This window comes from Arvicanthis niloticus, chromosome 4 (genome assembly GCF_011762505.2).
Source record: "Arvicanthis niloticus isolate mArvNil1 chromosome 4, mArvNil1.pat.X, whole genome shotgun sequence".
Lineage (NCBI taxonomy): Eukaryota > Metazoa > Chordata > Mammalia > Rodentia > Muridae > Arvicanthis > Arvicanthis niloticus.
In genome coordinates, this window is record NC_047661.1 from 84,652,963 (window position 1) to 84,671,935 (window position 18,973).

At 49.1% G+C, this 18,973-nt stretch overlaps 1 protein-coding gene across 2 annotated transcripts; it reads left to right on the top strand.

Annotated features, from left to right (window-relative positions):
* Nucleotides 1-368: 368 nt before the first annotated feature.
* Inka2 (inka box actin regulator 2) lies at nucleotides 369-16,441 on the top strand. Of its 2 annotated transcripts, none has more exons than XM_034501220.2 (2): nucleotides 369-561; nucleotides 11,929-16,441. In XM_034501220.2, exons 1-2 carry the CDS (start codon nucleotides 505-507, stop codon nucleotides 12,769-12,771), a joined length of 900 nt encoding a protein of 299 aa, XP_034357111.1. In that variant the 5' UTR covers nucleotides 369-504; the 3' UTR covers nucleotides 12,772-16,441. The 2 variants fall into 2 exon arrangements, with proteins under 2 accessions (XP_034357111.1, XP_076789179.1); XM_076933064.1 differs by lacking the exon at nucleotides 369-561 and adding an exon at nucleotides 1,162-1,240.
* Nucleotides 16,442-18,973: the final 2,532 nt, after the last annotated feature.

An 18,973-nucleotide genomic window follows, 5' to 3' on the forward strand; every position in this document is an offset into this window, starting at 1 on the left:
AGGACTTAAGGGGAAGGCAGAGGAGAGCTTTTTCTTCTCTGAAGGGAGTTAAGATTAAACATTGTGACCCTCCTGCCTAGTCCTAGATCCTATGCCTAGTCCTCACTCCTAAAACTGTGTTCTTCCTTTGTAATAGATAATGCACTTGACTGGGGGCCTTGGCAGTTCCCCTGCCCACAGAACCCAGAACCTAACCAAGACCTCTGCGGGTCCCCCAGTAGTTGCTGCTGGCAGCTGCAAGGTCGGTGGCAGACTTTCTCGGGTCGCAGGGCCCGCGCACCCCCCACCCCGACCACTCTTCTCATTGGCCGATGATACCCCTTCTGAGTTCTCATTGGCTGCTGCACTTTTCCTCCGCCCCTACCCGGGGCCGAGAGCCGCGGCGGCGGGGGACGCGACTCTAAGTCCCCACGCTGGAGCTGGAGCGCAGCTCTGCGCAGATAGGGGCGCGGAGCGCTCTGAGAACCCTACTTTCTCGTGAGCCCGAGCCCGGCAAATGGGCGAATGAGGAAGGAGAGCAGGGACATGGACTGCTATCTGCGTCGCCTCAAACAGGAGCTGGTAAGAGCGGAGCAGGAGCCAGGGGACAGGGAGGGCTGCTCCACCCAGACCTAGGTACCTGGCATGGGCCCCGCGCTCCGTGAACGGGGCGGACGCGGGGAGGAGAGGAGAGAAGAGAGGATGCCAACTGGTAGGTAGAGGTTAGGGCCATCGCTCAGAGGCAACAAACTTTGGCAAAGATTTCTGATGAGATATGGACAAGTAACAGGGAGTCAGAGCATCCAGCCAAGTTGAATGTGACAGAAGAACTGAAGAGAAAGGAGGGCACACCCAGAGGGGACAGGCACACGGACGGAATAAGGCTCAAGTGCCCAGAGTCGAAGGAATGACTGGCACAGGCATCGAGCGCCAGCGGTCCGGTGCTGGGCTCCTGCACGCGCAGACAGATCCCTGCCCTGGGCAGGAGGTCAGGCTGGACTGCTCGATCGTGGGGAGCTGGCACCGCCCGGGGCCCCCAGCTCTGCTGGGCTTGGCAGAGCTGGCGCGGCTGCGGGGGCAGGCTTGGCCGGCTGTCTGCCTGGGCTTGTCTGCCAGCAGGGAGGAGGGTGGCAGCTGTAATGACGGGGGAGGAGGGGTGCCGCCTGGCAGATCGCGGAGCGGGAGTTGTGGAGGCTCGGCCAGATGTCAGGTCTGGGCTTGGGAGTGCGCTGGGAGTGTGCGGGGCCTCGGGGTGCTAAGGGTGAGTATGCTACCCTGGGGAAGGGGAATGAATCACCGAAGAAGGATAAGTGACTGTTAGAGGTGTGTGAGGGAAGCCAGGTGGATTCTGCTTTCTTTCTCTTGCCTCTCTTCTCTCCTCTCTTTTTTCTCTCCTCTTTTCTGTCTCCTCTCTTCCTCCTCCTCCTCCCTCCCTCATTCTCTCCCTCCCTTTTAGTGTTCCTTTACCACCAGGATTCAGGCAGATAGGTAGGTAGTGTGCATCTTTTCTCAGCTCCGCCCATCCCTTCATCTAGACTGCCTCAGCTTCCTCCTCCCACTTCACCTCTCAATGTCTCTTTTCATTTTATCTCCCATGGCAGTAGGCCCTCCTGTCTCACTTTGCTCCTTCTTTCTTCTATTCAGTCAGGTCATCCAGGCACCCGACAGCAGATTTGGATCCAGAGAGTGCCCAGCTCAGGCTTCTTTAGATCCCGAGATAACCTTTCCAGTCTTATCTGCAGAGATTCCACTCTGCCTGCTTGGCAATGTATAACAGGCAGGCTTTGGTGGTAGTAGGGTGGACAAAGGAAGCAGAAGTAGCAGGTGCACTCATTGATGCTCGCTGACCAAGATGACCTGGCCCTAGTCTTGTCTGGTCTGGTCCAAGAGTCTGCCTTTTCAGGTTATGGTTCACTTCTTTAGTCCTTCCTCCTGAGATCTTTCTGTGATGACACGCAAATATGAAAGTTACTAGCAGTGTCCACTGCTGCTCCTCTGAACTGTACCAGGCCCTGCACCTTATCAGTTTTCCTATGCTTGTCATGCTAGTTTGGGATGGTGGTCTTGACCCATAAATATCCCCTGCTCACGTTCCTACTACATGTGGCCAGAAAGACCAAGATCATTATGGACTGAGGATCAAAGCCCAAGCTGAGAAAAACATCAAATAGAATCCTCTTTGTGCCTGGAACCTGGGATCACGCCACCTACATCAGGAGCAGCATCTATAGAGGGTTGTGGGTGTTCCTGGCATGGGGATGGATTTTCTAAATCTTACTGATTTGCATCTTACGTCACTCTAGGTGGGAGGTGGTGAGGGAGGGGGAAGACAGTCTGCGAATGTCAAGAGAATTTTTTTTTAAAAAGAAAAGAAGTCTGTATTGAGCTGAGCTCCCAGATTTTGATCTGCAAACACCCACCAAGGCCTTGAGTCCCTGTGCCTGGGAGAAGGAGAGACTAATGTCACCCACTCCCCTTCAGCTTTCATTTGGCCTTTTGTCTGAGCATCTCCAGGCTTTGACTGTCTTGGAGAGGAAGCAACTGCCTGGCCTGGGGCCCAGAATGACACTCCGATGGCAGAGTTCTTCACCCCCCACCCCGTGGTATTCTGCTCCCTCCCGGTGACAGCTTACTGAAGAAGAGTCCTAGCAGAGCAATAGGCAGAGCTATCAGGGTCTCATTCACCCCCTGATACCTCACCTCAGGGTCTAAGTAGCAAAGCGGCATCTCTGAGCCTCAGTATCCCTAATTGGAGCAAAGAGGAAAGCAAAGTGCAGTTAGACTGGGCCCACCTCTGAGCTGCCCTCATCCATGGAATGTAGGGGTTGAATTCATGGATCGTGGCTATGGTGGAGATAGGGAACTTTGAGCTTCTTTATATTCTCAGGCTGTAGTGGGGTTAAGTACATACAGGATTTTTGTCTGCAGTTGGTTCACTCCTGACAGAATCTTCTGTGCCATCCAAAAGGACTGTCTATTTCCTGGTTCTTGCCCAGGAATGCCCCATGTAATTCTGACTAAAGTCTACATTTGCTTATTTTATTTAGTTCTCTTCAAGAATGTCCTGTAGACACGATGAGATGAACCTGTTGCAAAAGGCAACTTTCCTTAACAGGTTGTGAAATTGTCTTTGTCCGGGGCATTCCGTGTTCCCTCTTTAATCCAGTTCCTTCCTTGGCACTGAAATTCAACCAAGAAGAGTTGTTCCTAAAAAAGCAACATAGCCAAATGGTCAGATTTCCTGAAGCAAAAAGCATGAATTGTAATAATTAATGCAGGAGAGAGTTCAGAGACCCTGGCTCAATTAACTTGGTAGCTAGAGCACTGGTCCTTTCTCCTTGCCTGGAAGGGGAGGAGGGTTGAGTTTCAGGAATGAAATGTGGCTTGAAAAAGTGGCAGCAGCTGACACTCTTCTTATGTGGGGGTAGGGGCTTTGCAGTCCAGCGCTTCCCTTTCCTTCAAGCTGCCTAAGAGGGGCCTGCCTGAACACAGGCCTTGGGATCAGCTGTTCCTTAAACACGGCATCCATTCAGGGTGCCAACAAATGTATAGATAGACACAGGCACACTGGAGAAGCAGACGTAGGATGCTCACAGACACTTCTTGAGAATTCAGATCAATTCTGACAAGCTGAATGCATGAAGTTTGAATGATCAGAGCTCCTGAAGTTCAGCTAGGCTGGGGAGATTTCCTAGAGGAGGGGAATGTTATAGGAGAACATTATGAAATGTCCATCCTAGTTGAGCCCTGGGGAAGCAACCAATAGACTTCTTTCTCATTGGCTGGGAAAAGTCCTTACAGGGAACTCGTATTCCCAGAAGGCAATTCTTTAGTCACTAGTGGCTACAAGTTTAGGGTGTCCTAGCATATGACTAAGGAATGGGGCCTAAAGGCAAAATAAGGAGAAAAGAAGGGTGTGGAGAAGTTATAATTGGAGTCTTCAAGTCTCGAGCAAAGCAGCCCCCCCTTTTTTTTTTTAAACAAAGAAAAGCTTCTGCAAAAACATCTCATTCTCTGTGTGTAAATCCCACCCCATTTTTCTCCCAAGGGAAAGATAGAGAGCTTCTAGGCCAGTCTGGGGTCATTCAGTAGGGACACATGATTTGGGGTCAGGTCAACTTAAACCCAAACCTTGGCCCTGTCTGGCTCTGGCATATTAGTGGCTTTTGTCATCTTTAGAATGGATTGTTAAAGATATTTACTTCATATAGCTTCTGTGAAGCATAATGACAATATAAGTAAAATCTGGTCTTGAACTTGAGAGTTTCCTGCTTTTAGCCTCCCAAGGTCAGGACCAAGGTGTGTGTTACCAGACCCAGTCTTGGATAAACTTGATGTCATGCTCCTCAGACTGGTCTCCATAAGAATCAGACAGCTTTACTGAGTTCCTACTGGCTTAAGGCACTGCCCAGACACAGGCACTGTGTGTGGATACAGATAAAAACATACCTAGATTTGGTCTTCGGGGAGGGGATAGTTATTTAGTAGAAAAGTAAGCATATATGGATATTGATGTTAAAAAGTCAGGGCTGTATTGCAACTCAGTATAGAGCACTTGCCTGGCATGTGTGAGATCCTGTGTTCAAGCTTTGGTTCTGAAAAAAAAAAAAAAGATACACCAAATACATTACACCATCCAACTGTTATAGCAACCTAAGAAGTTGCATTTTTACTATTGTCTACTCTTTGCTTGCTCGCTCTCTCTCTCTCTCTCTCTCTCTCTCTCTCTCTCTCTCTCTCTCTCTCTCTCTCTCTCCAACCCCCATGTGTGTGTTTGTGTGTGTCTGTATGTGTTTGCTGTTTTGAGACAGAGTCTCACTGCCTAATCTTACCTAGACTGGCTGAGATTACAGGTGTGAGCCATTATGCCCAGCTTTATTTTCATATCTAAAGCAAGAAAATAGAGGCTGGAAAAGGTTAGGCAACTTGGCCAAGGTCATAGAGATGATAAGTGGTGAGGATTGGATTCAGACCTAGACAGACGATGACAAAGCTGCTGTCCCTACCTGCTTGATGAGCTGTGCAAAGACGGGGAGTATACACTCTGAGAAAGGAGCGGCAACATCCAGGTACGTGATGCAAGTGTTCTGTCGCAGAGAGACAGCACACACATGAGACCTTGGGGATCAATGAGGACTCACACAAAGGTGGACCCACAATGAAACATAGGCAGATGACACGGAGGCTGAAGTCACGTGGGTGTCTGAAGACCAATTTGAATTTGCTAGACTATATGTAGGGAAATAGTGGGTGGGATTGCCTTGAGTATCACGACTGACTTTTCTCGGTGCACCAGACAGCAGCATGCTCAGAGATATACATCCTGAGACATAGGACGAGAGGAGAAGAAGCCGATGAGACAAGAATCAGTGACAAGAATCAGTGACAAGAATCAGAAGAGATCAGGAAAGAGGGGATGACAATCTGAAGTAGGAAGGAGAGGGGCAGGGAACTTCTTCAGGTTCCTCAGCTGACTGCAGGACGCTGTCAGAGGAAAGAGGGCTGGCTGAGGCTGAGAGGCCAGCTTTCCAGAGCAGGCAATACTGGGCTTCTCTCTCCATCTGCTTCTTGCCTGACCATGTGATCCCCAGGAGATGGTTCACTTGGGAAAGTAGGCTCATCATTTCTCACCCTTCCCTTCCTCCTGTCTTTACCCTCCTCCCCGCTGCAGCTCTTGGCAGAGTTTCCATGTTACCTTCCTGTTGAAAGTTCTAGCCAAGAGTCAAGAAGGTCCCTATTCACTGAGCTGGAGAATGGGTCACTTGGCAAAAGTGGGGCTTTTCCCGTTTCCGGCCCAGAGCCTCCTCCTAGCTTCCCCATGGGTTGAAAGGAACTGTGTGGGGATTTTGTGAGTAATGGGGTGGGGAAGGGAGGCAGGGCACACTGCCAAGTCCATGGGCAAAGCTGAGCCTGTGTCAAAGGATTCCGGCTGAGCTCCGAGAGGGCGTGAGATGGATGGAAGGAGGGCACAGCTGCAGGATCAGTCAGGGGCCCAAGGCAGGACTTGGGAAGGGAGCCGAGGATGTTGGCATCTCCTTCTAACTCCTCCTCCCACACCACAAAGGGCCAAGCCAGTGCTGATGGGAGGGTCTGTCCATAGATGGCTGACCCCAGAACCCCTTCCTGCTCCATGACTCAAGATGGAGGGATCTACTGCCCAATGGCAGGCAGTCAGTTTTCCCTCTTAGGAGCCCTGAGTAGGAAGGAATAGAATTGGGGCTTGGAAGCTCTCGGACCATGGTTTCTCCACGCTTCTTCCTCATCTGATGGTAACTCCTTCTTCCATCTCCTATTGACTGGCCTGGCTACCCACAGCACTCCAACTGGTTTACAGGAAGGCCTTTGGATCCCACTCATACCAAAAAGCCTTAGGACAGGAGTCCCGGTGCATGTATCCTTCCAGTTCCCACCTGTTGATGGCTTGTGTTACACTTCTCATGCAAATTCCTTTATAAACACGTTGATTGTAACAACATGAGTAGATTTAAGTAAAAACAGTAAATAGGAATTTAAATAATTTGAAGATACTGTGAATGTAGTATCTTGGAAAAGAAGGTTTGGGTAACAGTGGCTCCAGAAAAGATGATCTGAGGCAACCTGGAACTTCCTAATTCTTCAGGTGGGGCTTCTTTCTCCTGCCTAGCCAGCCACCCAGGGCGATAGTGGTGTTCAGGAATGCAAAGAAAAGGCTGCATCCCTGACACGGAACGGTGGACATTGCACAAGTTCACAACCTAAAGAACACAGGTGAATCTTCCCAATGACCTAAAGAACACAGGTGAATCTTCCCAATGACAAGTGCCAAGTTTAACAGGGTTCCTAGACTATAGCAAGGAACTCTTGACCACACCAAGAAAACTAGATTGCGGCTAGAGAGACTAAAATTTGATATGCAGAAAATGTATAGGATAAAAATACAAATCCCAGGCAAGGCAGGAGGTAAGCAATGAACTGGGGGCAACATGAGGGCAAAGATGTGGGTGAGGAGACCTTTGAAGCCTTGCTCAAAGACATTCCATTGGGATATGTTTAAGGACTTTGCATCTGATGGTCTTGAGCTGCAGAGGAGGCAGGGCTGTGGGATCCATGTCTACTCAGATGAGAACCAACCAGATCTTCTTAGGATGTCACCAGTTGACTCCCAAGAGCAAGTAGGGCATGACTTGACCCTTGCAGCTCTGAGATATTAAGAGGCCTGCAGCATGGAGATTGGTACTCAGAGCTATTTATTTCTGGCTATCTAAGCTAACCCTGTTTCTTAGCTCCCACTCCACACTGCTCCCCCTTTGGTCCTAAGACAAGAGAAGCCCTGGGATCCCAGATGGTCCCACGCCCTGAGTGAAGAGAGCAGTACAGCCTCTGGCTCTTTGTCCATGGATGACATCATCCCCTTGGGGTTGGTGGGAAAAGCTGTCCTCTTGGCTCCCCTCACACACATGGCCCAGAGGATGCTACTGTTTGCCCCGCCCCTGGCCCTTCCAGCTTCCCACGGCTTCCTTCTTTTCATCCCTCTCAGAGTTGTTTTTCCTTTAGTGTCAGTTTGTCCTCTGCCTGAGCCTGGGCTCCCGGAAATCAGTGTGAGTGTTCAGGAGGAAGCTGAGGCTTCCCCTTCCTCCCTTCCTTTCAGTGGCCTCCCTGAGTGAGGCAGGGTTGGGAATAAGGAGCTAGACAAAAGAAGTGCTCCCTTTGGTCAGACCATATATAATACATGGAATCCTGTCATCACTCTGTGTGAAGATTCACCAAGGAAGACATATTTTGAAAGCACACTGGAAGTCTTAACAGCCAGCCTGCACTTGATGCTTTCTTTGGGCCATGTAGAAAATTATTACCTCATCTAATCTGCACAGTAGCTATTGCGGCAGAGACTACGCTCTTCCTATTCTAAAGAATGGAGAAGTAGAGCTGGTGATGAACCTCAGTTGTTTGAGTGCCTGCCTACTACAGTCTTGGGTTTGATTCCCAGCTCTGCATAAAACTGGGCATGGAGGGTGTGCCTATAATCCCAGCACTGGGAGGGAAGCAGGAGGATGAGGTTTTCAAGATCATTCCCAGTATTTTGAGGCCAATGGAGAAACTGAGTTGGGTGTGATAGTTCATCCTATAATGTCAACACGTGGAAGGCTGAGGCAGGAGAATTGTGAATTTGAATCCGAGATAGGCTGCATAGCAAGACTCTGAAGAAAATAGAACAAATTAATAAACAATACCTCATGGAAAAATTAAAATGCAGCTACTATATGACAGACTTGGGATTTGAACCCTCTTCCTTTTGTTTCTAGATCCCTGAGTTTTGAACCAATACAGAATATTTTCAATATGGATACAATTTCAGCCCTTGTTTTCTTAAAAAGGAGCCCCTGTCTTGTGGACAACCCTGGATTTATATATCCCCACACACATTCATTCCCGCTGGAAAACTGTACAAAATGTCAGCCTTATTTCTTATGGATTTTTCCACACTGGAGGAGACTGAATGGGGTCATTTCATTCCTCCCACTACCTCTGGTCTGACTGTGTTCCTCCTTCTGGATGAAAGCCTGCCAGCTTAGATTCCTTGTTGCTTGTTGAATCGAAACCTTGGGAAATGGCCCTGGCTCGCTCTCTCTCTCTCTCTCTCTCTCTCTGTCTCTCTCTCTCTCTCTCTCCCTGTCTAATATGAGACTTAAGGTAGTAAACAGTCTACAAGGATGGTGTGTGTGAGGGGGGGAGTCAGTAGTCCCACATCCCACATACGGTCATTCAAAGTGTCATCAAGTGGCTTCTGGGGTGATACAGTGCATACAGTGATGCAGAGCTCCGTCTCTACCTTTAAACAGTAGCCATTCAGTACACATTTCATGAGCAACTGAGCATTTAAACCATGGATGGCTAAGACATGGCTCCAGTACAGAAGTAGGACTCTAGCGACATATACCTCAAGGATCTAAGAGGGTGTCCTGATGGAAACACAATGGAGACATGTAAGGGGCATGGATTCAAATTCCAGGAATTGCAGTTTCCATCATGAGTCTTGACTAGAGGTCACAGCATTTTGTAGACTCATAGTAACGGAGTTTTGACATTACAGAGCCACCGTGTGAGGGGATGGGATGGAGATACACATGCAGAGGGGTGGCCAGGCACTCATGGGGCTGGTGGCCTAAATGGAAGGCAGGAGGAAGCTTCTGAAGCATTTCCCAGCATGGAAGGAAAGAAGCAGGATATCTCAGGAAAGAGGACTCCAACCCAGTGCAGGAACAAGTTAGACAAGAACACGGTGACCGAATAGAGATACTGTGTGATAGAGTAGATTGGAGAGTGGGGATCAATAGGGCAACCTGAGGGAAATGCAATTCCTCAGGAAGGAGCTGAGCTGGGCTTGCATCCTAGAGTTTGGGCTACACCAGCAGCAGCTGATGTAAATATGTAGTAAATACATGTGTGTAAGAGGGGGTCAGGACAAGGACCACCAACGACAAACACAGCTACTCTGTGGGCTCTGTGTCTCCTGCCACTCAAATGGCACATATGTGTCCCCAGCAAATCCCAGAGCTGTTAGCCTGTGTCTGTTCTCTCCCTGTCTCAGAAAGCACAAAGCAAGGGCAAGCCCAGAAAAAGGCCTCCTGGCCCTCAGGGGCTGACAGTCCTCCACTGACCTTTAGTGCTGCTGGCTCAAGGGAGCTTGGATAGATCTCTCTCTACCAGGCCAGGGTTGGCAGATTTAACCTAGAAGCCAGAAAGGGCCAACTGACAGCCCACACTATAGTGCTTCTGTGTCCCCCACTAGTTTAGTCCCCCACCCCACCATGCCTTGGTTTTAGCTCTGGGCATTAAGACAAGCCTGGGAGGTAAGATGATCCCATGGGTCTCTGGGGGGCTTAAAAAACAGATGGTTCCCGCACAGAGGCTCACTGTGAGTAATTTGATCAGGATGTGGGGAGGGAGCTGGCAGGCCTAAGGCAGCTTGGGCACAGGGGCTAGGAACATTGTGAATGTTATCAGAAGCAGCCTCTCCTTTCCAGTCTCCAAGTGGGGCCCTCACCCAAGTCAAGTCAGTCCCTCAGCCCCTTCCAGATGGTACCTAGGACATGGGGTTAGGGGAACTGATCCTGGAATCCCTGCTTCTGGCATGACAGAGCCAGAGAGGCTGAGAAGGCAGGAAGAATGCTGGAGCCAAGCATGAGGGAACAGGTGCTTGGGTGGGGGTGGGGGATGCTGGCAGGGTTGGGCAGGGGCTTCTGGTACAAAGGAGTTCCCTGGTCTCTCTCTCCTGACCAGTCATATGTGAAGAACAGTGAGACGCAGCCTCAGGCCTATGCTTCCTCTCTAGTGTCCCTTTCCCCTCCCTTTGCTACTGTCTCATAGAGGACACAGTAGCCTTCAAGTTTGGCCCTATTGCCTAGCCATCTGCAAGTGTGATGGTTGCTGAAGTCCTGGCTCTATGAGCTGTGTGGTGTCACGTCCCTCACTTCACTCCTGCTATGGCTTACTCACTTGCTGAAGTGAGAATAGCAACCTCCAGAGTTTGTAGAGATTGAACGAGATGAGATACCTAGTTTGTGCAGTGTGATTCCTGTCACATGGTAAATACTCTCAAATGTTTATTGCCACCATTATTCGTCAGGGAGCAATGGCACAAAAAGGGACAAGAGTGGCTATTTTCATTCTTGAAAAAAGTGGTTTTTGTTTTTTAAATTTCGTGTGCATGGGTGTTTGGTCTGCATATAGGGCAATGAATCGAGGAAGCCGGGAGATGGTGTCAGATCCGCAGGAACTGGAGTTATGTATGGTTGTAAGCTACCATGTGGGTGCTGGGAATTGAATCTGGGTCCTCTGGAAGAAAAGCCAGTAGCCTTACCCTCCAACCATTTCTCTGGGTATGCTGCTACCACTTTGTACAGCCTTAGACTGAACTCAGCCCTACCTTTTATTGTCTAATTGCTTATGGGCCTGTTTCCTTATCTGTCAGATGGAAGCAAGAATAGTCACAATCGCCAAGAGTGGTGGGCAGGATTAAAATAGGGCAATCTATTAATGTAAGTTGACATATACATACATATATGTATTTATATACATTTCTACACACAAACACACACACACACACACACACACACACACACACACACACACAACCAGCCAACTAACCAACCAAACACATAAAACACCAGTCCCCAACTTAATGATTTTGGACAAGGCATATCCATAAAGCCATTCTAGATTTTTCTGTTTGTTTGTTTGAAACGGAATCTCACTCTTTGGCTCAGGCTTGTCTGGAATTTACTACATATGCAAGGCTGTCCTTAATCTCAAAGTAACTCTCCTGCCTCAACTTTTATATGCTGTACTTCAAATCTAGTGCTGGGAATACAAGTGTGAGCCATCATGGCTGGCTGTCTATTCTGTTTGTGTTCTCTCTCTCTCTCTCTCTCTCTCTCTCTCTCTCTCTCTCTCTCTCTCTCTCTCGTGTGTGTGTGTGTGTGTGTGTGTGTGTGCAGTGCAGTAACAAAGTCAATACATTATTATGCAATGCAATGGGATTTGTATTGGATACATGTTCCCTCTGTAGGCTGATATGAGCTCTGAGCACTTTGACATAGTTTAGACCAGGCTGTGATGTTTGATGGCTTAGATACAGAGAATGCATTTTCAAGTTAAAATGATCGTTTCAGTGTACTGTGGATGTAGCAAGCGGTGGAACATCTGAGCAGCTTTCAGGACAGTGCCCATCTTGGTTAGCCCACGGCTGTTAATGTTCATTCTCTTATCTAGCCGGAGCAGTGTTCCGATTTCTCCTCTCCTGACACAGGCCTGCCCCGCAGCAGACTGTATAGGTGAAGGTCCAATGGTTGTCTTGGTAGACCCTGAAAGTGTATGTTCAGACGTTACAGGTTGAGGTGCAAGGCTGTGAGGGGGTAACCCTCCCTGCAGCCCCAGCACTCACTGGCCCTGTTTTGTCTCTCCTTGCAGATATCCATGAAGGAGCTGGGGGATGGCTTACAGGATCAGATGAACTGCATGATGGGCGCACTTCAAGAACTGAAGCTCCTACAAGTGCAGACAGCATTGGAACAGCTGGAGATCTCTGGAGGCACGCCCACCTTCAGCTGCCCTGAGAGCTCACAGGAACAGCCTGAGTGCCCTCACTGGCAGGGTAGTGGAGGTCCTGCTGGGCCTGCTGCCTGTCCCTCCTCCAGCCAACCATCTTTTGACAGCAGCCCCAAGTTTCCATGCCGTAGGAGTGTCTGTGGGAAGGAGCTGGCTGTCCTTCCCAAGACCCAGCTGCTGGAACACCAGAGCTGTACCCAACAGGGGACAGAGTGGGTGGAGCCAGATGACTGGACCTCCACATTGATGTCACGAGGCAGAAATCGGCAGCCTTTGGTGTTGGGGGACAATGTTTTCGCAGACCTGGTGGGCAACTGGCTAGATTTACCAGAACTGGAAAAGGGTGGGGAGAAAGGTGAGACTGGGGGATCCAGTGAGCCCAAAGGAGAAAAAGGCCAGTCCAGAGATCTGGGTCGTAAGTTTGCCCTTACTGCAAACATTTTTAGGAAGTTCTTGCGTAGTGTGCGGCCTGACCGAGACCGGCTGCTTAAGGAGAAGCCAGGCTGGATGACACCCATGGCCTCTGAGTCACGAGCAGGACGCTCGAAGAAAGTCAAGAAGAGGAGCCTTTCTAAGGGCTCAGGACGGTTCCCTTTCTCAAGCACAGGAGAGCCCAGACATATTGAAACCCCTGCCACAAGCAGCCCCAAGGCCTTAGAACCCTCCTGTAGGGGCTTTGACATGAACACAGCTGTTTGGGTCTGAATTTGAGAGATGCTCTCTGAACCTAAAATGCAGACTCGTGAGGGCCTTGGGGGAGAGGGAGGGCAGATGGCATGGTCTTCAGGCCAGATGCAAGTTCCCATCCTCAAAAGAAAGAAAGCAAGCAGAATTCTTAGGCCTCGGTAGAACAGTGGAGAGAGGCTGTCACAGGCCAGGCTGAGCTGAGTCCTGGGAGAGTATGTGTGTATTTGTGTGTATTTGTGTGTGTGTGTGTGTGTGTGTGTGTGTGTGGTGTTGTGTTTTTTTTTTTGTTTGGTTTTTGTTTGTTTGTTTGTTTGAGGCTGGATGTGACAATAGTTGGGAGAGGCAGGAAAGGAGTCCAGGACAAGCCTATGATATTCCTCCATTACCTTCCCAAGATCTTATTTGAACATTCTATATGGAAAGGGGAATTGAGCCCTCAGGTTTCCCAGAGGAACTCCCAATAAAGACCTGTCTCAGGGACCACCAACTATTTTAATGGTCTGCTTCCCTCCAAGGCACTGCTACAGACAAGGGTTTGATTGTTTTTAAAGGGTTGGTATCTCAGAATGGAGCACCAGAAAGAGGAAAATCCCTACTCACAGCCCTTCCGAGGACCAAGATTCAGTCCATAGCTGGATGCTGACGACCCAGAAAAAAGCAGAATGATTTGTGTGTGTGTGTGTGTGTGTGTGTGTGTGTGTGTGTGTGTGGTGAGGAAGCCTGAGATGCTCCCAGATCTACAAAGTGCATAGGAGAAGCAATGTGCCTTTACCCAGGTGTTGTCTCATGAGTCCAAGTAGGCATGCCCAACCAGCATGACAGTCCATAAAGCAGCAATCTCTGAGAACACACTGGGCTGCCAGGAGGCAAACAAGTCAGGCCAATCTCATGGTTATCAATGGACCCTAGAGTCACACACTGCCCGAGCCAGCAGTGAGAGCCCATCCTGACCCCCTGTCACCTGCCTTAATGCTCCTGCAGGGCAGCAGATGGTTGGGACGAACTCAGAAATAATACCCACACATTTAGAAAAATTCTTAGTCTACATCTCATAGTCAGTCAGTGAACTGGACACATCTATTCTCATCACCCTGGAAATCAACACGAGACCCTCAGGGTGGGGTTAATGTCAGGCACTTCGTATAATGAGCAGACATGCAAGCCTGGGTCCATAGAGGATCCATCTCAGCCCCCACCCCTTAGCCAGGAGAGAACAAAGTAGGCCCCCTGTTCAAGCCCAGCTACCCCGAGGGTGCCTTAGCTCCTCCTTTGACCCCTCCTGCAGACCCAGCTCAGCTTGATGGGGTGTGACAACTGCAATTAGAGGCAAGCCGCCTGCTGCCCTCAGAGCATTAAGAGCAAATTGAAGAAGAAAAATAACAAGAGAAGCTCTTCTGCCTGCAGTCTAGACCCCCAGAGGACTGAGAGGAGGACGGGAGAGCTCAAGGGATAGGCATGGGAAGTAACAGTAACAGTGGGAAGGGTCGCTGCAAGTTCCCATGAAGTTAAATGACAGATGGTCTTTTTGTTTTGTTTTTTTTTAAAGTGGGATTTTTTTTTTTTTAATCTGTAGCTTTTTGCCAGGCAATGTGCCTATCGATTTCAAAACAATTAATCAATGGGGTCAAAGGGTCCTGGCATGCAAGATGCCCCCATCAGGCTGCTCCAAAAGGAAAGCAGTTTCCAGCTCAAATCCACGGGCATCAGGCCTATCTACTTTGGCCTGGTGTTTGTCAGCGGGGCTCACTCTTTCTGGTCAAGCAGGTCCTTGTCCATTCTGTCTCCGTTGAACTTTCTGTCTCTGGTGAAGGATGATCAGTGAGCTGCCTCTGATGGCTGCTGCAGTGTGTGTGGAGGAGGAACATGTGAAAACCCCATATCCTGACTCCTGAAGGGTGGCACACTCAACAAATCAGTCAAGAGGGCACGGACTGTGATGGCATGGGAAGCCAACTCACTGCTTCATCATCCATGGGCAACTCGCTTGTTTTGTGGACTAGTCATAGTTCACATCATTTAAATCAACTAACACGACAGCCTCCTCGCTTGTCTGGGCACTGTAACAGAAGGTGAGAACTCAGCGAAGGGAAAGAAACCAGCTGCTGGCCTCCATTGCTACCAAGGCACACAAAGAAATGCAGTTCACCACCACCTGGCTAGAAAAGAGTCAAGGGACCAATACAAAACAATTCGGAAGTAATTTTGGCTTCTAAGATAATCCACAGGTGTCAGGCACCTTTGCCGTTTTTATTTTTCTTTGCCTCTTTTATTTTTTTTTCTTCTTTATACTTTTATTTTTTTAATTTTTTTTTTGTTTGCTACACCCAGGAAATGGTTGCTCATTTTACCAGAATAGGCTCAGAGAAGTTAGCTCTTTCAAGGCCACAGAATACAAAGCTGGGATTGAATCAATTTGTAATCGACTTCCAATCTTGTGTTCATGCTACCTGGCAAACTGTCCATATTTGCTCCGCAGCCAGACCAACAATAACATTTGTCTCCTGAGATTATCCATGTCTCTTCATGATTGACAAGTGGCATGCTCATTACCCATTGGAGGAGTTTTGCCTGGGTCTCAAAGAGGCTGATAGAACATCCCAACTACTACGTCGTCATGCTTGGCTGATGAAACCTTACGGTGACTCAACCTCATATAACTTTTACCTTTCTGTCCGCATCCTTGGCTCTTGCTGAGACAGTGATAGAGAGTATTCTACTGAAGTGGAGAACAGAAATGCTCTGGCCTTGGTGCTGTGGCCTGCGGGGCCACATGGCGGGGATGGAGATAGTGAAAATAGGCAGAGAGAAACTGACAGCTTAATTCTGCCTCTTGGGCTCATTTTATGGTTAATTAGGACAAGTAAATAAGCTGGAAGCTCATTTAATACCTTCCTGGCATCGAGACCTGCCCCACACCTGACCTAAGTCCTTGGTAGGCCTCTAGTTGGCCTAAGCATCTTCTCAGGGATCTACCTGCCTCTCTGCACCCCTGTCTGTGGTCAGTCTGTTAGTCAGTCTGTAGATATTCTCCAACCGCAGCATCTACTGGACGATCCCCTCCCTGCAGGCCACAGTTGGTACAGCCTGCCAGATCTCCGTTTTCTCTTTACTGGTATAATCTCTTTCTTCTCTCCGTGCTCTTCTGTAGCCTACCCTCAGGATGATCTCTAACCCAAACTAATCCTGAGGAACAGACACTTAGCTCGGTTTCACCTACTATGCTCACCTGTTCCCAGAGTCTCCATAGGAGAGGGCCCTTTCTTTTTCAAGTCACCCCAATATTCTCTGCAGGATAAAATCAAGAGTCCAACCTGTCTGTGGAACTGGGGCCTGTCTGCAGCTTCCTTGGAGAAGTGTCCACTCACCTCAGGTGATCTCTCCAGCCAGGACACTTTGGTGTTTTGCCCAGCACCAGTATTTTCATGAATTCCTGATCTGGAGTCAAATAGATAGGAATCAAGACCTGGGCCTTTTACGTGGGAGCCTGAGCATGTGGCCTGACCTGCTGGAGGCTCCTCTGCTCTTGTATGAAACAGAAATGCTGTCAGGCACACAGCACAACACACCAGTAGTGAAAAACACTGTTCCCAACACACAGGTTTCACAGAAAAGGCACTACCCACCCATCTCCCGCCTAAGCATGGACAAAGCTGAAAATAAACAGTGCTTACTGGTGTTCTAAAGAGTATACAGTGACTCTCATTTTATCACAGGATTGTGGCAAGGATCAGAGGGAAGTAAATGTGGTTTTGTCCACTGCACAGATGTGGCTTATCTGGGCTGTTTAGTCAAATGGGGAAGGATAGTCTGGGCCAGGCTAGGAAGGTACTTGGGGCTCCCACTGCCTCAGGACCTTCCCCTTCCCTAAATATACACCGAATGTCTTATGGACTCAATTCTCCCTCCCTGACAACCAGGAGCCTCAATTGCAGGTCAGGGATGGAGTTGATTGAGCCAAATTCTGTGACCAGCTGTTTCACCTTCTTGGTCACCAAGGAGTCATCTTTGTCCCCGCAACAAAGTTCTCATTCTTACATTCCAGTCTCCCACTGGAGTCCTCTCTCCCTCACCACCCCCATGGTTCTCTGAAAGTAGGCCTCAAAGCAGTGTGTTCCAGAGCTTGGGGCCAATCTCTCACAGGGGATCTTGACAATCATTTTAAATTTTCCTTTCCTCTGCATCTCCGCATCTCCTCAAGCAGGACCCCTGACTGGACTCTACACTGTGCAGGGACAATAGGAGTCAGTGTTCTGTACCTCTGCTCATTTTGAACTCTCCCAACACTGCATATCCCACCTTCTGGCCAGGCAGGGTGGTTCGGGCACCCACTTGGATGTTGCTGCTAATTCAAAGGGGGAAGATGTCCTCACCCAACGTCCCGGCTTTGGACAGATACCAGTTGGGTGTGAGATCTGTGACTTGATTCTGTCTTCCTGTCTGTCCCAAGTGTCAGAGACCTAATCTTGCTCAAGTAGACACGGAACTGGCCTGATTGGCTTTGTTCCTGGCATTTCTCACCCACTTTACCCATCAAGGAGATGGGTTACTTTAAGGGTTCCAAGTTCTGGGTCTGCCTGTGCTGTTCCTGCTCAGACCGCCTTTTATTTTTCCCAGCTTGAGAGTCTTCCTGTAGGTCTTGTCTGTGCCTTGGCCTAACCCCAGTACTTACTTGGATTGGTGAGTTGCTTCTGCACATATTTTTCTTCTCCTCCAGACCTGTGACAACCTCCAAGCTAGTGACTACTCAGTATTTCTGCCTCCAATCCCGAGCACAGGGCTGCTGCCTGTGCGATCTCCACTTCCCAGGGAGCTCTGAGCTGAGCCCACCTTTAGTTTATCCTGTTTAGAAAGAGCCAGAGGCCAAGCCTTTCTTAGCTGATCCCCTCCTACTCTGCTTTTCACAGCACCAAAGTCCATTCGCCAGAAAAGAGGGGAGCCATGGCCAGTTACTGTCAGAGCAGTTAACAACAGACAGGCCCCTCTTCAAGCTGGGTACAGAACTGCCCATGGCCCACTGCTTGGATTCTCAAGCCAACTCTGTTATAATTCTGGCTGGCTGTGGAATCTACCTCACCTTCTGTTGTCACTGGGCTGCTCAGGCCCTTCAGGTGATTAGCTACTTTTCTCTCAATAGTTACTGATGAAGGATGAAGTCCCCTTTTGCCCCAGCCCCCAAATTTTCTCCCTTTCTTGCCTAGCCTCTTTCCTCCAGCCTTCTCCAGCCTTCCTGACCTGGATCACCTCCATCTACATATTTTTTTTTTTTTTTTTTTTTTTAAAACCAAACCAAACCAAACCAAACCAAACCAAACCAAACCAAACCAAACCAAACCAAACACCAAACCAAACCAAACACCAAACCAAACCAAACCAAACCAAACCAAACCAAACCAAACCAAACCCAAAACATCAACATCTGGTCCCAGACCTTCCTACTCCAGGATGTTTTCCTAATTGCCATGCTCTAATGGGAACACCAAGCCTGCTAGATCCTCCTCCCCTTATTGTGACTATTAAGGGAGGGGTGGGGTGAGCAGTGTAGCGGGGAAGGAAATTGAGAGTTGGGTGGTGAGTGCCTTCTCTACCTCCAGTCCCACCTCTGGCTGCACTCCAGGCATTGTCTCCCCACCAGGCCCTGCTTGCCAGAAAGGTAAAAGGTCCACAGGCACTTGTGTGGAAGCTGTGGGAGAGAGGTGGCCATCAGAAACTTACACAGGTGATGTGTGTGGGGTGGGTGGGTGGGTGTTGAGATTTCACTCCCTGAGCTTACACTAGACCCACTGCCACTGAGCCACCTCCTCCCTAGGCCAGGGGTTGCTGCCTCACCTGCAGTGTAAGGACAGAGAGGGAGAGCTAGCAGTTACAGTATGTCCAGAGTGTGCTGTCTGTGCTAATCTGAGGGGAACAAACCATGGCAGTGAACACAGAACTAAGGGCAAGAGCTTTTTATCCCCAATCCTCTCTGATATCTTTGACAGCCAAATTGTCAGGAGCTGGTGCTTCATAAAGGATAAATGCTGCATGTATGAGTGTTTTGTCTTCATGTAAACATGTTCACCACATATATGCAGTGCCTATCAAACTAGAAAAGGGCCAGAACCTCTGGAACTAGAGGTAGATGGTTGTGAGCTGCCATTTGGGTTCTGGCGTTTCTTCAAGAGCAACAAGTGCTCTTATGCACTGAGCCAACCCCCAGCCCACCACAGTGTTCTCCATGACA